Here is a 21328-nt window from a genome sequence, read left to right as displayed (position 1 = left end):
GCAGCCATTGTCAGTGGTTCATCTGATATTCAGACGAACATTTTGTTGGCTCTGCACAGAGTCAAGTTCTCTCTGTATAACTATCCCAATAGCAGCCGTTATCCAATCAGAGGCATGCAGCTGAGGTCATATGTGTCAGTTGCTTGCCTCTGATTGGCTGGCGGCTGCCATTGAGTTGTGCAGAGAGAGCTTGACTCTGCGCAGCGTGGCAAAATGTTCATCTGAAATAAAGCGCTGACAGCTGCAGCCCCTGTACCAGCCATGAACATTACCGGGTCCACGTGCTACAAGAAGCAGCCTGAGGGGCCACATGCAGCCCGCGGGCCGCATGTTTGAAACCCCTGCTGTAGGCTTACCTATGTTGACGTCAGGGACGTAGACAGTCACCATTCCCGCATGAGCCATCTACCTCCCTGACCTCAACATAGGTGAGCTTACATTCTATTTTTTTCGTTGGTACTGTACTTATTTTATAGACACTTTGCATTACTATCCTTCACTTTTTCTGATGTGCGTTCACCTAATGTTCTTATACTCTGGTCGGTTGCTGCATATTGGAACATAAGTTATGCAATAACAATCTTCTCTGATTACTGTATTTTTGTTGCATTTCTTATATCTTTTCCCCATTATTTAATGCATTTTTGGTGCATATGTTAAACCGCGTTTTTATGTGTTTTTATAGTACAGAAAAGCTTTTCACTAGTAGTAGCTGCAGTTTTGTCCATGCATTTTGTAAGCTACACATAGAAGTCTCTAGAGAAAAATAAGCACCAAAACCGCAGTTCAATGGCGTCTTGTCATGAAATTACATCTGCTTTGCTTGAACATTTAAACACAGCAGAATTCATAAGCAAAAAAAAAAAGCAGCAGAAAAACCTGGCATTTATGCTACATGTGAACATGGACTAAATGTCCAAGCAAAGTGGATGTGACGTCATGAAATCTCCGCCCTTGGGGCGTCTAGATATTCTGCAGAACTGTGCAGTTTTGGTGCTTTTTTTTCTCCATAGGCTTCTTTTTGAAGACTGGAAAAAAACGCAAGACAAAAAAATGAGGTTGCATTTTTAAAAGCAAAATCAAAACTTTTCTATGGTATTAAAATGCAATAAAAAATCGGATTCACATCTGCAACAAATGTATTAAATATCTCGGAAAACGCATAAAAAAACGCAGCAAGCACGCAATAATCAGAGAAGATTGTTATTGCGTTGTATGGTGCGGACACCTGAAAAAAACCCGCAGCATTTACGCTGTGAACACAGCTTCAGCGTTACATTTTTATTAGATTTTTATGGGTTTTAATAGAGAAATATAATCAATTGTGTCATTTTTTCACCATTTACCGATTACCATAAATAATCTGATCTCTGTGTTGTGCTGGTTGTTATGATTACAGGGATACAAAATATGTCCATGTTATTTGCTGATTTGTGATATATTTATTATGTTTTAAAAAAATGTTCATTAAAAATTACATTACGATATTCTATTTTTTCCAATAATTTTATTAGAAGAAAAAAAATCTTTTACTGTCCGCCTAGATTACAGGACATAGACATGCTACTCTGTACAATGAATCTCTGTGTCCAGAGTAATCTGCTGTGGACTCAGAGGCTGCAATGCAGGTTCATCTATATAAAATCCTTTCTCTGATGTCAACAGGGCCTGTGGCTCCACAGCTAGGGCTGCTGGAACATGTTTGAAAGCTGCTGGTTTGATTCTGAGGGTGATGTGAAAAAGGAAATTATATTTTTGTCTTTTTTTTTTCTCATGTCTTTATAGTAGTTTTATAGGTACAAAGGAATCTGACTTTTTCCTTCACCTACATAGAGATACAGTATGCATCTATCTATATCTCTATGTAGCTGAATAATCTGATTCTAGCTTCTCTTCCTGCAAAACAGGTCAATGTCACATCCCCACCGGAGCCTGCTCCTGCGACTTCTGCTCCGATCGCCAGACGACGCCGTGTTCCCACCATGGATAGTGCTGGTGATGGGAGTGGAGTCGGTGCCCGTGGCTCTGCGGAGCACAGGCTCCGCTCATCCACTAGGCTGGGTTTCCCTGGAGCCTGCAGTACCACTGGCTGGCTGTAGGTGGCGTGTGTGTCTTCCAGCTGAAGTTGCCAACATTCACCTGCAGCCAATGGGAAGACACCACACCCTTCTTATTCCCCCTCCTGTCACATGACCACTGCCAGAGATAGTTCTGTACTCCTGGCTCATGTGCTGTTTGTATGTTGATTCCTGTGCGCTGACCTTTGCTTGTTTTTTGACTACCCTCCTGCCTGTCGTTTTTGTACCTTGCTGCCAGTTCCGGATTTGACCTCTGCTTTGTCTCCTCACTACGTCCTTGCCTGCCGATTCGGTTCCTGTTTTGCATCTCCTGGTTTTTGACCCTGCCTGACGACCATGGACTACAGCCTACCACAGGTAGTGATCTCTGGGGCTCTGTGTAATTCCACATCCCTGTATAGGGGTTAAAGGGTTGCAGAGTTCTTGGGGTCCTGCTTTGTGAGCGGCTTTTCTCTAGACTCCCCTTACAGCAGGCTGAGTCTGTGGCTCCAATCAGGCATTACAGTCAAGATCCAAATCCTCCTGTAAGTCTCAGTACAGGTAGTAGCTCAATGGTAGAGCTGCTTCCTTTTGATAAAGTAAGTCTCAAACTCATGAGTTTTAGCCCTGTCCTGGTAAATCAGAGCAGATAAGACCTTAATTTATCCACTGCTGTTCTTGAGATAATTTATTCACTGCACTAAGTGGAGGAGACAGGACAAAATCAGTGAACCCTGGGACTGGGGTAGTGAGCCATCAAATCTCAACCATCCCGCTGAATCTTGGGATGGTTGTGAGGTATGCTCATGGTAGAACCACATGGTAGATATTTTCACCAAATGTAGTCAGTTTTACAGCTCCATTACAGCCATATCTTTATATTACACTACAAAATCGTTCTGACAGGTTCTCTCTAAGCATGCCAGTACCTTCACCTTGAATTAAAAAAAAATAAAAAAAATCTTTTGTAACAAAGTTAAATGGGTTAGAAGTTTTTCAGCAATTTCTCATTTTTCCAACAAAATTTACAAAACCAATTTTTTTAGGGACCACATCACATTTGAAGTGAATTTGAGAGTTCTATGTGTCAGAAAATGCCCAAAAGTAACACGGTTTTAGAAACTGCTCTCGCAAAGTGCTCAAAACCACATTTAAGAAGTTTATTAACCCTTCAGTTGCTTCACTGGAACTAAAGCAATGTGGAAAGATAAAATGTAGCTTTTTCTCACAAAAATGTTACTTTTGTAACAAATGAAACAGGAGAAAATACACCATACAATTTGTTACGCAATTTCTCCTGAGTACACTGATACCCCACATGTGGTGGAAAACTACTGTTTGGGTGCACGGCAGCACTTGGACAGGAAGGAGCTCTATTTCACTTTGGGACTGCAAAATTGGCTAGAATCATTAGCGAATGCCATGTCGAGTTTGGAGAGCCCCTGATGTGCCTAAAGCGGGCTTTACACGCTACAATTTCGCTACAGCGATCTCGTTGGGGTCACGGATTTTGTGACGCACATCCGGCCGCTGTAGCGATGTCGTAGCGTCGTTGCAAAAACGTCCAAAATCGCTCCTCGCTGACATGGGGGTCCGCTGCCAGTTATCGCTGCTGTCGCTGGGGCGAAGTTGATCCTCGTCCCTGCGGCAGCACGTATCGCTACGTGTGACGCCGCAGGAACGAGGATCATCTCCTTACCTGCCTCCGGCCACAATGCGGAAGGAAGGAGGTGGGCGGGATGTTACGTCCCGCTCATCTCCGCCCCTCCGCTTTCATTGGGCGGCCGCTTAGTGACGTCGCTGTGACGCCGAACGGACCGCCCCCTTAGAAAGGAGGCGGTTCGCCGGTCACAGCGACGTCGAAGGGCAGGTAAGTACGTGTGACGGGGGTGCGCGATTTTGTGCGCAACGGGCAGCAATATGCCTGTCGTGCACAAACGATGGGGGCGGGTCTCATGCTAGCGATATCGGGCCGGATATCGCAGCATGTAAAGCCACCCTTAGTAGAAGAAACCCCGCACAAGTCACCCTATTTTGGAAAGTACACCCCTCAAGGAATTTATCTAGATGTGTGGTGAGCACCTTGAACGCACAGGTTCTTTACAGAATTTAATGACGTTAAGCTGTGAAAATGAAAAAAAATAATTTTTACCACACAAATGTTGCTTTAACCCCAACTTTTTTCTTTTTCACAAGAGGAACATTAGAAACAGGACCTTAAAATTTGTTGTGCAATTCCTCAAAATTACAGAAGTACTCCATATGTGGTAGAAAACTACTGTTTTGAAGGACGGCAATGCTCGGAAAGGAAGGAGCGCTATTTGAATTTTGGAGCAACGTTTTGGTGGGAATAGATTGCGGACGCCATGTCACATTTGAAGATCCCCTGACGTGCCAAAACAACAGAAAGCCATAAAAGCAGGCGCCCCATAAGTGACCCCATTTTACAAAATACACCCCTCAATGAATTCAATTGGTGGTCCGTGAGCATATTGACAGGTGTGTCACATAATTTTATATCATTGGGCGGTGAAGAAAAATATTTACATTTTTGCCACTAAAATGTTGTTTTAGCCCCAGGTTTCCATTTTTCACAAGCAGAATAGATAAAACATGCCCCATACGTGTTACACAATTTCTCCTTACAGTGAGAGCCAGGTCTCAGCTGTAACATCAATCGGAGACTCGGTGACAATCGCAGGTTTACAGCCCTGGAGCTCCTGCGATTACCATGACATACTCCGTACGTCATAGGTCGGTAACGCACCGACTTGTTTAATGTGCAGGTTGCGTCAAGGGTTGTTAAGGTGTTAAATACTTTTAAAATTTTTATTTAAACTTTTTTTATTTATTAACTAGCCCCTATATAGAGCATTAACTTTTATTTCACAAAAGCATATTGTCAGATTCCCCTGTACCAGGATGTGTAGCGCCAGCTTTCCTGCACCACTCACCTTCCTCCCTGCGGGGACAACGACTCACTTACCACCCTGCCAGCCCACACTGCCTTGCCTGGCTTCCCCATGGTCCTCCATGTTGGTCTCCCCTGCTTGTGGCCCCTGGGGCCTGTGCACACTGCACAGAGTATGCCTAGGGTGTCCGCGCTCACCACAGCCTTTCTCTTAAAGGAACTGTGTACCATTTCCTGGAAGTGCCTCTCAGCCTATTGCTAAGAAGCACTGGGCACTTAAGGCACCCTTCCACTAGGGGAGGTACCTGATCAACGTGTTTAGTTAGTTAGTGGTCTGTGCCCTAGCCAGCTAGTTGTCAGGTCCTCTTGTCCACTGTGTTTCCCAGTTTCAGAGTGCATTACCTTTCCCTGTCCCCTGTTACTGGCCTGTTCCGGTTGTTTCATCTGTCCCAGCCGTCTCGGCTGCACCTGCTACACTAGTGACTCTGTCCTTCTAGCCTGGATGTGTACCGCCCCGCGGCCTCGGCTGCGGCCGCCGAGCCGCTCGGGTCCGTGCTCGTGTACTGCGGGTGGTGGCTTGAGCCTCTCACAGACCCGGGGTCACGTCGCTCTGAATGGGGTAGTGGCGGTGCACGCAGGGGTTTGGGTGGTTGTTTGGTGGAATTAGCAAAGTTCGTGACGCCACCCACGGGTTGTGGTGATTGTATGGTGGACACCGCCGCTGCGGTGAAGGTGGGGGGGGGCTCCCGGGAGCGGTGTAGTGGCGCAGATTGGTGTTAACCCCTCCGTGGGTAGTTGCGGTGTGTCCCGGGGCCCGGTAGTGGGGTTGCAGGGCACAGGGTTGCGGTGTGGTGCGGTGCCTGATGGCACTGTTGTACTCACGATTAAATCACACAGAGTCACTGGTAAACCAAGATCGGTGCCGATCGGTGCCCGCAGCCGGCTGCGTGGATTCCTGGTGAGGTTGGTGGGGTCGCCGTTCTCCTGCACCTCTAATGACACCTCCTGCACCTCTGACACATGGCCACAACCCTGGGGACACAGACTGCAATTCAGCTTTAACGTGTATACAAAGACAAATACAGCATTAACCCCGGAGGGTCTGGAGCGCAAATTCATTTTATGAGCCTACTCATAAGACACATGCATTAATCACTTTAAGGATCTTCCAGCACTTCTATACAGGCGATTAATTTTCCCTAACTGCCCAGGAAGGACAGGATATTCCTACCCTGAACTCCACTGTGGAGGGAACAGGAAAAACTTCACCGTAGTGCCATTTTTTTTTGGATTTCAGGACGAACGTCTTTATACATATGCCTATGAGTAAGGAGGCTACTGTCTGTTAATCATTAAAGGAACCCCCAAAAAACACTTTTCTTCACAGTAATTTAGCGACTAATGTGATCAAGGTCCTGGAGGACAGAAACGTTATTGTCGCATAATTGTCGCAAGTGTGACATGTCTTTCAATTGTTGCTATCTTGCCTTCTGTATTAAAAATCTATTAGCATTGAGAAAAAGTTATATCTTTATTCATTCTTGCCCATTGAGAGTGCAGTATTATATTTATATATGATATTTCAGGGATTTTTGATCCTCTTACACTAGCACCTCCCCCATACTTCTAATTCTAAGTGTGTTCACACTATTTTCTTATTTTTGACTCCTATGCTTCAGCAACGGGAGTCCGCTCCCCGACTTTTAGATGCCGGAGGAGCCCCTTTTGCCCTCGGGCACCTGGCCGTTGGATCTCTGGCGGTGGCTCTTATCCGGAATCGGTGGGCTTTTGCCGTCAATCGGGACTTTGGGTGGGAATGAACCCCTGAGGTCCAGACCGCAATCAGTAAATTTGACTACACCTAGTAGCTTCTAGGCTAGTTCGGGGTCTGAGTACCCTGCCTGGTGCTCCGGTAAACAAGGTAGCTCCCCGGTTCGGGTCCGGCGGGCAACCACTCGGTCACGGTCCCTACGGTTCTGCAGTTCTGTCCTCCCGGACTCCTGCAGGCGGCCACCACCGTCTGCCTGCCTGACTGATCGGGGGTCCTAGGCTCCAACCCAGGCCCCTCACAGAACTGTCCTCCTAACTCCTCTCTCTTCCTCTCCCTGAACTGCACTCCCTGTATTTCCTGCCTCAGGCCAGCAGACTCCTCAGAGGGCGTGTCTATCCGCCTTACTCCGCCCACCTGGTGTTACTGTCTGACTCTCAGTCTTTTGTTGACTGATGGTACCTTACTGGGGTGGGGGTGTGTGTGGTGTGTGTAGTGACCTGTGACCCCTGGGGGTCTAGGGCGTCACATTCCCCCTTGGTTTAACGCAGACTGCCCGCGGGCTGCCCGTCCATCACCGGTTTTATTTTCTGAAAAGATATAAACAGTAAAACAAACAAACAGTATGCATATTCAAATCATCCCTTACGGGAGGCACATTACTTTTAACGTTGCAAATAATAAAAACATCAAGGGAATGGGTCCATGTCCTTCCGCTTTCCCACCCAAGCAAGCTAGACCTTGATGCTGCCCCTAAGAAACGGGCAGCACCCCTTTTCCCCAGTCCGGAAAAGGGAACTCGCCCAGGCCACCCAAGCGGGAACGGGTACGGTACTTCGCACCCGGCAGTCATTCAGAGGCCCCACATCCAAGGGGACCTCTGACCCGGAGGATGGTCACCGGTTCTGATGGTGACCGGACCCCAGCCAGCTCTGCTGCGGGTCCTTCCTCCAACCAGCCTGTCCGGAGACTGGCAGTAGCGGGAAGGGCAATTGGGCACTATTTACAAGCCCAACAGTTATTGGGTTGGCCTGCAAGTTCTCGGCCTTGTTCATGATTTATCATGCAGTATTTAGGGGGTGTGAAATGGGGACAACATCAGTCCCAACAGGAACGGGCACTTCAGTAGCCGTGTCCTGCTACCATAAAACAAACTGTAGGTCCCAACGGGGACTTGCTGCAGTGTCCCAACGGGGACTAAATCTTTAGACAACGGGGATCCGCTGCCCTATTTCAGGTCACCTTCCTCGTAATCCTCCTCGACTTGTACTTCGGAGTTGTACGGTGGGGGAGGGGACTGGGGCCGCCTGGGAATGCTACGGCTTACCCTCCTCTTTACATCAAGGGCGAACCAGCTCCTCTCCCCACAGTGGCAGGTGTAGGTGACAAGCTCACCGGCCTTTAGGTCACGGTCCGGGTGACCCAGGGGAAGATGATGGTAGACGTCCCGCCGGGAGAAGAAGACTTCGGCCTCCAGGCCCGGTTCGAAAATGAACCCCCATCCACGCCGGGGGCAAAACTCCCGGACCTGGCCCTCATAGGTCTGGCCCCGCACCCGGTAAGTGGCATTCTGGAGATTTTCTTTCTCCCGGATGGTGCGGGCCAGTACCGCGGCCTTCTGCTTCTCACGGGTCTCGATCTCCCGGCCCGTCTGGTTCAGCTGTCGCTCCCAGTATGGAGCGTCTGCATGCTCCCTCTGCGCGGGGGTCGGGCCCTGCCGGAGCTCTCCCATACTGGCCACGACCGGTGTCTTAACTGGAGAACCCCGCAGTGTCGCGGCCTGTCTTGCTGCCTCACAGCGACAACCCTCCGCTGCCTCAGCCGAGGCCTAGAATCTTGGAGCGGCCAGCATTACCTTCTGGGTCTCCTTCCGGTCAGCATCCATCTTTTTCCTGGCCGGGCGGACTGCCGGGGCCGGGACCTCCATGGGTGCGGTCACTTCCGGGATTGTCTGCTCTTTGCGGGTTACGGGCACCTTCCACGGTAGCGGGATTGGTGCCGACCGGGCAAGTGGTCGTCCACGGGCGGCGTCCACAGGCTCGCCCTCATGGGCGGATGGGATGATCTCCGCGGCCGGTGTCGGAGGCAGCGGACCGGCTGGCGGGGCGGCGGCAGCCAATACGAGTGGCGTGGGAAGCAGCGAGGTGAGCAGGAGCAGGCCGAGCCCCTCAGCCGAAGCGGCCGGTCCTTCAGGGACTTGGGTCGCTTACCCGCTCCTCTAACACTGCCTCCACCTCACGTTTCCGCACGGCTGCCGCTACTTCCTCCATTTCGGCCACCCACCTCTCTATGAGGAACCGGACTTGGGCCTGTAGACGGCAGCACATCTTCGCTGTCCGGGCTTCCATCCACGCCGCTGTTCCAGGTGCGGGCTCCGGGATTTCAGGGTTGCCGGATGGGATGGACATCTTGCAGAGTGCTTGTCCAGGAACCAGACCGTTGCAGAGTCCTGGCGTCCCTGCTCTTTATCCCAGTGGTCATATGAGGCCAGGTCTTCGCCCGCCCCCCCTTGGTCTTTCTACAGCACTTCTCTCTTTGGGGGCGGGGCTTCGCTTTCGCGCCTTCACTGCTCAGAGAAGATGACTCGAGTGGGAAACTTTCGCGCCAAAGATGGCGGATCTTCAAATTTTTCAGCGGGATGCCGCTGGTGGGGACTCCAAGGCGCACTTCCACAGGTAAGTGGACTGGCTCAATCCTGTTCGTGACGCCAGAAGAGTCGATGTGTACCGCCCCACGGCCTCGGCTACGGCCGCCGAGCTGCTCGTATCCGTGCTCGTGTTCTATGGGTGGTGGCTCGAGCCTCTCACGGACCCGGGGGTCACGTCGCTCTGCAAGGGGGTTTGGCGCTACACGAGGGGGATGCTGGTATTTGGTTTTGGGATGATTGTTCGTGACGCCACCCATGGGTTGTTAGTGGTCCGTGCCCTAGCCAGCTAGTTGTCAGGTCCTCTTGTCCACTGTGTTTCCCAGTTTCAGAGTGCATTACCTTTCCCTGTCCCCTGTTACTGGCCTGTTCCGGTTGTTTCATCTGTCCCAGCCGTCTCGGCTGCACCTGCTACACTAGTGACTCTGTCCTTCTAGCCTGGATGTGTACCGCCCCGCGGCCTCGGCTGCGGCCGCCGAGCCGCTCGGGTCCGTTCTCGTGTACTGCGGGTGATGGCTTGAGCCTCTCACGGACCCAGGGTCACGTCGCTCTGAATGGGGTAGTGGCGGTGCACACAGGGGTTTGGGTGGTTGTTTGGTGGAATTAGCAAAGTTCGTGATGCCACCCACGGGTTGTGGTGATTGTATGGTGGACACCACCGCTGCAGTGAAGGTGGGGGGGGGCTCCCGGGAGCGGTGTAGTGGCGCAGCTTGGTGTTAACCCCTCCGTGGGTAGGGGCGGTGTGTCCCGGGGCCCGGTAGTGGGGTTGCAGGGCGCAGGGTTGCGGTGCGGTGCCTGATGGCACTGTTGTACTCACGATTAAATCACACAGAGTCACTAGTAAACCAAGTTCGGTGACGGTCGATGCCCGCAGCCGGCTGCGTGGATTCCCGGTAAGGTTGGTGGGGTCGCCGTTCTCCTGCACCTCTAATTGTGTATTTGACTCCTATGCTTCAGCAACGGGAATCCGCTCCATGACTTTTAGATGCCGGAGGAGCCCCTTTTGCCCGCGGGCGCCGGCCCATTGAATCTCTGGCCTCTGGCGGTGGCTTTTATCCGGAATCGGTGGCCTTTTGCCGTCAATCGGGACTTTGGGTGGGAATGAACCCCTGAGGTCCAGACCGCAATCAGTAAATTTGACTACACTTAGTAGCTTCTAGGCTAGTTCGGGGTCTGAGTACCCTGCCTGGTGCTTTGGTAAACAAGTTAGCTCCCCGGTTCGGGTCCGGCGGGCCACCACCCGGTCACGGTCCCTACGGTTCCGCAGTTCTGTCCTCCTGGACTTCTGCAGGCGGCCACCACCATCTGCCTGCCTGACTGATCGGGGGTCCTAGGCTCCAACCCAGGCCCCTAACAGAACTGTCCTCTTAACTCCTCTCTCTTCCTCTCCCTGAACTTCACTCCCTGTATTTCCTGCCTCAGGCCAGCAGACTCCTCGGAGGGCGAGTCTATCCACCTGACTCCGCCCACCTGGTGTGCCTGTCTGACTCTGAAGGAGGCAATCAGGTCTTTTGTTGACTGATGGTACCTTACTGGGGTGGGGGTGTGTGTGGTGTGTGTAGTGACCTGTGACCCCTGGGGGTCCAGGGCGTCACAGATGTACTATCTGCCTCAGTCGTACCGGCTACACCAGCCACACTATTGACTCTGTATATCCTGCCTGGCTGTACCATCTGCCTCAGCTGTCCCAGCTGCCATTGCTATACTAGTGACTCTGCCTGTCTGCATCCATGTCCGTACTTGCCCGGGGGGTTAGTTGCCACAGTCTCGGTCTCTGCCCTGGGAGCAGTACCTGGCATGGTACCTGGTTAGCGACGTCGTTCCGTGTGAAACGCACGAACGACTGCTAACGATCAAAATTACTCACCATATCGTTGATCGTTGACATGTCGTTCTAATCTCAAATATCGTTGCTGTTGTAGGACACAGGTTGTTCGTCATTCCTGCGGCAGCACACATCGCTATGTGTGACACCGCAGGAACGAGGAACAACATCGTACCTGCGGCCGCGGCAAAGGAGGAGGTGGTGGTGGGATGTTCCGGTCGCTCATCTCTGCCCCTCCGCTTCTATTAGGTGGCTGCTTAGTGACGCCGAAAGAACCTCCCCCTTAGAAAGGAGGCTGTTCGCCGGCCACAGCGATGTCGCAAGGCAGGTAAGTATGGGTGACGGGGACTAACGATGTTGTGCACCAGGGGCAGCGATTTGCCCGTGACGCACAACCGACGGGGGCGCGAGCTTTCACCAGCGACATCGCTAGCTGTGTGTAAAGTGGCCTTAAGATTTAGGGGTACTTTGCACACTACGACATCGCAGGTGCGATGTCGGTGGGGTCAAATCGAAAGTGATACACATCCGGCATCGCTGTCGACATCGGAGTATGTGAATCGTTTTTACTACGATTAACAAGCGCAAAAGCGTCGAAATCGTATGATCGGTGTAGCGTCGGTCATTTCTATAATTTCGGAAGGAACAATGTTGTTCCTTGTTCCTGCGGCAGCACATATCGCTGAGTGTGAAGCCGCAGGAGCGAGGAACATCGCCTTACCTGCGTCCCGGCTGCAATGAGGAAGGAAGGAGGTGGGCGGGATGTTTACGTCCCGCTCATCTCCGCCCCCTTGCTTCTATTGGCCGCCTGCCGTGTGACGTCGCTGTGACGCTGCACGACCTGCCCCCTTAGGAAGGAGGCGGTTCGCCGGCCAGAGCGACGTCGCAGGGCAGGTAAGTGCATGTGAAGCACAATAACTAACACAGGATATCGCAGCTGCGACGGGGGCGGTGACTATCGCGCTCGGCATCGCTACCATCGGCTTGCGATGTCGTAGTGTGCAAAGTACCCCTTAGACTTGTACCTAGCGGTTGAGACCACACTATGTTATGGACTGTTTATTTTCTGTTTGTTCTTTTGTTTGCCTTTATGCCAAAGGAAAGGCTGTTTTGTTTTCCAATATGCTGGAAATTTATGAAGTGTAATAAACTTTCCCGTTGCCACTAAGAAGTTTTGCGCCTGTGTTAAGACTACCCAGATGCCTGGAAGTAAGTGGATCCTTACAAAGTATAGAAGCAACAACTACTATCTCCTCTCAGTAATAGGAAAGTCCTCACTGAATACAGATTTTACTTCATAATGACGGATCAATTTTGCCAGAGAAAGAAGCTAATTTGTTTGATAAGACATATTACAAAGTTGCTTGTGTACTATTGATTTATTAAATAAAAATTAAAACAACAATTACTCTTTAAACTTTTGCAGGGGCACACTTTATCTAAAACCGGCCCTTTACACAGGTACATTTTTGCTTAGTCGCGCTATATAACGTCTTCGATTCTGCTGCTTCCAAACTCACACATAGTGAAATAAGGGCAGCAATTCCTCTTTTTCTGTGCATAGGAGACATTTCAGCTCATCTCCTACCAAGAGAGAACTAAAAATGAAATATATCCTGCAGAGGGGAAAATTGATAAATTGCAGGATACTTGTCATATATTAACCATAAATAGTGTATATTTAAAGTACAAACACACAACAGCTTATTCTGATAAATCACATGAAATTATAGGTAAAACCAAATAAATGGCGAGTGCTATATAATATTTCAGTCAAAGCCAAAACTGCTGTGGGGAGTAAAGGGTGCTTTACACGCTGCGACATCGCTAACGATATATCGTCGGGGTCACATTCGGCACCGTTAGCGACATTGCAGCGTGTGACACCAAGGAGCGGCAATCAACGATCGCAAAAGCGTCAAAAATCGTTGATCGTTGACACGTTGCTCCTTTTCATAATGTCGTTTCTGCTGCAGGCATGATGTTGTTTATCGTTCCTGCAGCATCACACATCGCTATGTGTGACACCGCAGGAACGACGAACATCTCCTTACCTGCGTCCACCGGCAATGAGTAAGGAGGAAGATGGGCGGGATATTCCACCCGCTCATTTCCGCTCTTCCTCTGCTATTGGGCAGCCGCTTAGTGACGCCGCAGTGATGTCGCTATGACGCCAAATGCACTTCCCCCTTGAAGGAGGGATTGTTCGGCGGTCACAGCGACATCGCTGACCAGGTATGTGCGTGTGACGCTGCCGTAGCGATAGTGTTCGCTACGGCAGCGATCACCAAATGTCGCACAAACGACGGGGGCGGGTGCTATCGTGCACGACATCGCTAGCTATCGCTAGCGATGTTGCAGCCTGTAAAGCAGCCTTAAGTCTCAATGGTTTTATGGTATTAAGTTTACTACAGATTATATTAATTTGCTTATCTATGTGGCTCCTTTGCACATCTTTGATATTGTTGTTCAATATGCAATTATTTTCTCTCTGGCAATGTGTAGTATCTTTAATATATGTCTCATATTCATTTTCCCCCACAGACAGCTGTGATGATGTGCAATGCCCACCTGGTAAGACATGTCTTCTGAAAGATGGCCGCCCCCAGTGTGAATGTGCACCTGACTGTTCTGGTCTCAATAGTGATATTCCTGTATGTGGCTCAGATGGGAATACATACCAGGATGAATGTGAACTTATCACAAACAAATGTCGTGGACAGCCGGACCTGGAAGTAATGTACTACGGAAAATGCAAGAGTATGTTACCACTTTTTTGTAGCCTTTTTTTTTCTTGTACAGTAGCTACTGCTTACTTATATTTGAAAATGTATTTGAATGTATAATATGTTGTGCACAACAGATCCACAAAGAAGTACATGAAGTCTCTAGTTCTGTACTACTGTGTGCAGCTTTATAATTTTTCAATAGAATTTCATATCACAGAGAATCTTTTCTCTGTGTAGTGTGATTGACTAAAACCATAATTAAAACTTCTGGGGCCAAAACACCTTAGATAGCTACAGGCAAGTGCTCGTTCTGATGGCAGATCTCTCTCCTGTCTCCCCTTGAAATATGATGATTTGGATAAGTTTAGCATACTTCTGATTCCAGTGTGGTAAGAAGGGAAGAGACATAGAAAATGAGCCATACAATTTGTTGTCCAATTTCACTTAAGTCCAGGGATACTCCATATGTGGTGGAAAACTACTGGTTGGGCGCCCGGTAGGGTTTGGAAGGGAAGGAGCGCTATTTGACTTGTGGAGCGCCATTTTAGGTGGAATAGAGTGCAGGTGCCATGTCACATTTGAAGATACCCTGACTGCCAAAACAGCAGAGACCTTCCAGAAGTAAACGCATTTTGGAAACTACATGTTACGGGGGGACTTGCGGATTAGGAAAACTGTAGTAAATCTCCCAATCACCAGTCAGGGTCCACCGTGCAGTGATGGTAAACTGCTGCTGGCAACCAGAAGGTCAGGCGGTTAAGACAGAGCTAGGTGGCTCCGAAATACCAGGAGTATTGTGAACCCTGTTAATGCCACAGGGCCCACACACCCATACTAGGACCTCTCCTGTTAACACCACAGGGAGTCCTGATGATATCTGTCCGTGCTAGCACGGGACAGTAGGCACAGTAGATGCAGCCAAGTTAACACCACTGGACTGCTACGGCAGAACTGGAATGGTAGGAGAGGAAATGGGAAAACTGACCCTCGCTGTGCCTCGCCGCGAATCTTGGCGTGACGGGCACCGGACGCCTAATCCTACCTACAGCTGCCAATATAGTGGCTCTAGCCGCAATGTGGCTGCAACGCTCTGATAATGCTCTCTGATTAAACATGTGTGTCCATGCGTGACAAATGTGCACCTGGGTGCCCTCTCCAGGACATTTTAATAACTAGGGTGCACCCCAAGCACCCTGTCACACAAGATAGTGCTGACAGGAACCAATGGTGGAGTGCCAGATCATCAGTGACGTCACCAGCGGCCTATCCAGAACCACCATGTCACTGATGACCCAACCACAGCACTGCCCCAAACACTCTACCAATCATCGTCAGATGACCAATGATGGGGTGCCAGGTTATAGGGTCGGGCTTTGGTGAGCCATTCCTGAGTGGCCACATCATCAGGGCACCTGACGCTATCCAGCCTATCAGGCCCTGCCACATCATGGACATGCCCAGTGAAGTCCTCACTAGATTTAGCCTCAGATACTGCACTAAGTGTGTGAGCATGCTCAGTAGCCTTAACTGAGGAATGGAACTAACAGGCTGAGCATGCTCACTAGGCGAAACTCTGGACATAGGCTCTGGCTGGGGTACGCTTGCGCACTAGCCGCCTCTCCACACTTAGGTATGGAGAAATAAGCAGCCAGCTGAACGACCCGAGGCATGGCCAAAAATGGAAGCCGACGCCTGGGCGTAACAGGAACCCTAGCAGGCTGCTTACGGCAACAATGGTGCCAATTTGTAACACTACACCTCTCAAAAAATTAGTCTTGGGGTATAGTGAACAATTTTAACTCTCAGGTGATTCACAGAATTGTATAACATTGGGCTTTTTTTTTTTCATTAAAATGTTGCTTTAGCCCCAAAGTTTAATTTTCAAAAAGGGTAATAAGAAAAATTATATAACAAATTGTATAGTCCACTTCCTCCTGAATTCTCCAATATCCCATATGTGGTCGAAAACTACTTTTGCAGCACAGTCCAAAGCTCTGAATGGAAGGAGTATCGTTTCGTTAGTGTGCACCCTTAGATGCACATCCAGCTGAAGCAAAGCAGGGACTAGAGTCGGTGGGCTCCCCTATCCATGGCAATCATCCCACTCCTGTCTTCAGCTCATGAAGCACTTACCTTTACCCACCAGCTGCCATGTCCTCGCCACCTCCATGGCCTGCGTTGCCTACATAAGTGTGATGCAATCATCACACTTCTTTACGCTGGGCCGTGGGATGACGCACTGCCACCCTGCTCTGCCACACTGACCCTGGTGCCACCTCATGGTTAATTTGCATGGGAGATGGCTGAAGTGGATTGCATGCAAATTAGTCATGTGTAACGTGGCTGTGATTGGGTCCTGGTGAAAAGGGGGGCCTTGCCCAGGGCTTAATAAAGCAAATTAAGTAACCCTGCTGGGCACAGGCCCCCCTGTTTACCGTGCCCCATCAGTAAGGACAGTAATGCCCTGATGGTTGCCCTACCAGCAGGTGCCAGTGCATGGACCCACCGGAGGATCCTCCGGTTCTCCAGTGGGCCAGGTTACTTGCGTTCTTTATTATAGGCTTTTTTACTGCGTTTTTCTTACAAGCGTTTTATCACAGTTTTTACGCTGCGGTTTTTGTCCCTTTTTGATATGGCATGTTTTACACATTTGTTTTTGGTACTTCATAATATTTGGCTGTGTCAAAATTTTATTGACTCAGTGTGTGGATTATTTGCATCTTTACTTTGTTTCCGCAGTGGAAGCACAATAAAACCGCACGTGTTTTTTACCAGTGCATTTTCTAAATCTAATGCAATTATGTGGGGAAAATCCGCACATAAAACTCAGCATACTTGCTGAAATTGATGTATTGCAGATTTTTAAAAAAAAACTCCGCTGGTCAGTTACATAGCGTAAAAAAGAAGCACAGTGGGCATTAGATTTTATCTAAAGCCTATCCACTTTGCTGGAACTATAAGATGCTGCAGTTTTAACAGCAAAAATAACCTGTGAAAAAAGTTCCCAAAAACTCATCGTGGACATAACCTGATTTTACAACTGTGCCATTTTGGAAAATATCTGATTAGGTGCCAGAATAAAGATTGGAGAAAACACTGTTTTGCTGGAATAATAAAGTTACCTATGCTACAAATGTTTGTTTTAAGTTGAGAAGCAATGCCAGTTCTCTTATTAATTTTCAAGAAAGAAGACATGTGAAAGACAGTTTAGCAGGGGCGTAAGTATCACTCTCACAGAGATGGAAACCATGCCCGTTGTTAGAGTCCACTGAACCTGCTGACATCGGGGGCCCTTGATTGTGGGCGCATGACAGTGATGTTATGCATTGCAGTAGCAGCAGTCAGTCTCTCTGCCAGCTACAGCAAAGTACGCTGTGCAACATTGGAGCCAGGGAAGGTGAGTAGAATGAGGACTATATGTCAGGATGGGGACATATTTACAAGCATGGGGGACATTACTACACAATGAAGGGGAAGTGGGGTGCAACTTGTATGTCTTTATAGTATTTAGAACGCTGCAATGACACATACATCTGACCAACATGCGGGGGTGGGAGGGGGGCAGGTCCAAATTTTGCACCAGGCCACTTCGGACTCTATTTACACCATTATATTTTAGAGTACAGAGAACTGAATACATCTGCCCATAATCTTGCATTATTAAAAGTAATCCCAAAGGAAATACCAGTGTCTTGTATTTTTATACAGCATATACACTAACAAAATTTATATGAGACTTTAAGAAGCTTATGACTCACATTGAAATCAAAGGTCAGTACTGAGGCTGCACATTTTATGCAGACTCGTCTGGGGGAAATTGTCCTGCATGAGTGATTTTTTTAGCGAAACAAACAGAGTTTTGTTCACAGATGTACAACTGAATGCGTTATTCAACAAATGTTCATAGTGTTTTCCCATGTTACGTATTTTTTAGTATTGTCTAGCCCACAGTGAATGTCTGGTATGCTGGAATTTATACAGTAGGTGGAGTGGTATGCAAATCATCGGTCTACTGCAACCAGCTAAACTTGGCATGACGTAAATTTCTTGTTGGTACAGACTTCATGGAACGTAAGGAAACAGTAAAATTTACACTCTTACACATTTCTGGAAAGTCAGATGGAAGCAGTTACTGACCACAGAGCAGTGATTTTAGAGTAATTTCAAAACAAAATGAAAGTTTAGTTTCTACTTCCAATTAATTTCTTATTCAATATATTACTTGTGTTATGAATTTATTTTAAAAAATATTTAACATATTACACATCTATTATCTACACACAAATTACAACAAAAACAAATATTTTCTGAATAAGAAAATTAGGGAGGATTTCTATTCCATATATTTAAATATAGCTCAGAATTAGATTTATATCACAAATAATTCAAACATTAACAGTAGTTTATATAAGTACAATTAAATACATCCTCCCACTATGTTCCCAAGTCCTGTAATGCCATACATTTTGTGATCCTTTTTTAAAATGTAAAAACAGATCCATATACTCGCCATTGACTTTAATGGTGATGGACCCCTTAATGCAGGGGTCTCAAACTCGGCTGGGTGTATGGGCCCACAGAGGGAAAAAATAATTTGGGGGGCCGCATTCTTTGCAGGACAAAGTGACATTTTTAATGGTACCATATATATATATATATATTTTTTTTTTTACACACCTTTGGATCAATGATTTTGAACATTGTTCACTTGTTTATTATAATAAATGTGCACATTCTTTGTTTAAATATATAAAACAAAAATATGATGGTATAAAAAAAATGTCATGCCTTATTTTTTTTTTTTTTTACATTTTATCCCTTTCTTGTAACTAATAGTGTTACAATTATCACTATATAGAAATTTTGGCCAACATCTTTTAGTAATGTTCCCCATCTTGTTGTAATGTGCCCATGCTTTCCCCCTTGTAGTATTGTGCCCCATCCTAGTCCCCATCCTACAGTAATGTGCTCATCCTTGTCCCCATCCTATAGTAATGTCCGCAGCCTTGTCCCCATCTTATCGTAATGTGCACATCCTGTAGTAATGTGTCCAGCCTTGTCCCCATCTTATAGTAATGTTTCCCCATCTTTGTCCCCTTGTAGCAATCTCCCTATCCTGTAGTACTGTCCCCATCATATAGTTGTCCCATTCTATAGTAATGTGCCCATCCTAAAGTAATGTCCCTATCCTATAGTAATGTGCCAACCTTGTCCCCATCCTATAGTACTGTCCCATCCTTTAGTAATGTCCCCATCTTATCATAATGTGCCCATCCTATAGTAATGTGTCCATCCTTGTCCCCATCCTATAGTAATGTCCCCAGCCTTATCCCTATCCTATAGTAATGTTTCTCATCCTTGTCCCCTTGTAGTAATGTCCCTATCCTGAAGTACTGTGCCCATCCTATAGTAATGTCCCCAGCCTTGTCCCCATTCTATAGTAATGTCCCCATCCAATAGTATTATGCCCACCTTGTCCCTATTCTATAGACATGTGCCCACCTTGTCCCCATCCTGTAGTCATGTGTCCACCTTGTCCCTATTCTATAATCATGTGCCCACCTTGTCCCCATCCTGTAGTCATGTGCCCACCTTGTCCCTATTCTATAGTAATGTCCCTATGCTGTAGTAATGGCAGCAGTGGCGGCGGCTGAAAGGGGGCAGTAGCACTATAACTTACCGATCGCTCCCTTCACCTTCCACAGACGCCGGAGTGAAGCTGAGGGGGCGGCCTCCGGCCCCAGATCCACAGTGATTGGAGAGATCGGTCACAAGGCCATTCTCTCCAATCATAGCTGGAGGCAGGTGAAACTGAGGTCACCCAGCTCCAGCCAATGATCAGCGCTATAGCTGCACTGATATGGCTGGATTTCAATGTTTCAGCCGTTTTCAATGGTTGAAACATTACAGTGGCTGTAATTGGCTGACGAACGCCGCTCAGCCAATCACAGCCTTCGTAGGTCCGGGGAGGAGACACCACCCCTCCTGAGGTCCCCTCCTCCCCGAATCTAAGGTATTTGCAATGCAAAGCGATCACAGCCACCGGGACTCCGGGGTCACGATCTCGCCATGACATACCGGGTACGTCATGGGTCCTTAAGTACCAGGGAGCCATGACGTACCCAGTAAGTCATAGGTCGCTAAGGGGTTAATGTGCTGTCCTACACACACACACACACACACACACAACACCATTTTTCTCACCTGTCCCGCGCTCCCTCAGCTGCCTCATCTCTGCTTCGTGTGGCCCCCAGGCCCGTGTCCCTGTTCACTATCGCGGCAGGTGCACGGGCCGCAGCCACTGTCAGGGATTTATGTCAGATGATTGTTTTGCCGGCGCTGCGCACGCAGAGTCCTTGACTCAGAGATCAGCGCCGGCAAAACATTAATCTAACAAAGTGCAGACAGTGGCTGCGGCCCCTGCACCAGCCGCGATAGTAACAGGGAAACAGGCCTGGGGGCCGCACAAAGCAGCCTGAGGGGCCGCATGCGGCCCGCGGGCCGCGTGTTTGAGACCCCTGCCCCTGCCTGGTCCAAAATGTGTCATCTGTTAGGACCAATCCATTAGTGTTCCATTGTTAAAAACAAACAAAAAGTTCTGCATGCATGACTTTTTTTTTTACAAGGGATCCAAATGCAGATGTCTAATGTCTAAATGTCTAAGTCAATGGGAAATGGATCCGTTAGGAATGCATTCGTTAGCCCATCCGTTATCTGATCCGTGCCCATTAACTTCCATTACGCACTAAAGCATCCATTGCCCAGAAATGCTATATACGGTAAATACAATACACTGTGTGCCGAATTATTAGACAAGTTGTATTTTAAAGGATTTTTTTTATTATTGATCAACAACTATGTTCTCAATCAACCCAAAAGACTCATAAATATCAAAGCTTAATATTTTTGGAAGTTGGAATGTTTGTTTTTTAGATTTGGCTATCTTAGCAGGATATCTGTTTGTGCAGGTAACTATAAGGGGTGCTTTACACGCTGCAACATCGCTAATGATATATCGTCGGGGTCACGGTGTTTGTGACGCACATCCGGCGTTGTTAGCGATGTCGCAGCGTGTAACAGGCTGGAGCGACCTAAAACGATCGCAAAAAAGACAAAAATCGTTTGTCTTGGAGAGGTCGTTTACTTACAAAAAAATCGTTGTCAGGTAAGTAGTGATGTTGTTCCTCGTTCCTGCGGCAGCACACATCGCTATGTGTGACACCGCAGGAGTGACGAACATCTCCTTACCTCCGTCCTGCCGGCAATGAGGAAGGAAGGAGGTGGGCGGGATGTTCGGCCCGCTCATCTCCGCCCCTCCTCTGCTATTGGGCGGCCGCTTAGTGACGTCGCTATGACGCCGAATGAACTGCCCCCTTAGAAAGGAAGTCTGACGA

General features: G+C 48.3%; 1 protein-coding gene across 3 annotated transcripts in view; it reads left to right on the top strand.

Annotated features, from left to right (window-relative positions):
• The window catches only part of FSTL3 (follistatin like 3), a 266554-nt gene that overhangs the window by 74764 nt on the left and 170462 nt on the right, over nt 1-21328 (top strand). For all 3 annotated transcript variants that reach the window (XM_075352831.1, XM_075352821.1, XM_075352840.1), the window contains exon 3: nt 13750-13965. In XM_075352831.1, coding sequence (XP_075208946.1) covers nt 13750-13965 — 216 coding nt within the window. The remainder of the gene's footprint in view (nt 1-13749; nt 13966-21328) is intronic.

The sequence above is a fragment of the Anomaloglossus baeobatrachus genome, chromosome 1 (genome assembly GCF_048569485.1).
Source record: "Anomaloglossus baeobatrachus isolate aAnoBae1 chromosome 1, aAnoBae1.hap1, whole genome shotgun sequence".
NCBI lineage: Eukaryota > Metazoa > Chordata > Amphibia > Anura > Aromobatidae > Anomaloglossus > Anomaloglossus baeobatrachus.
This window is presented reverse-complemented; position numbering and strand designations above follow the sequence as displayed.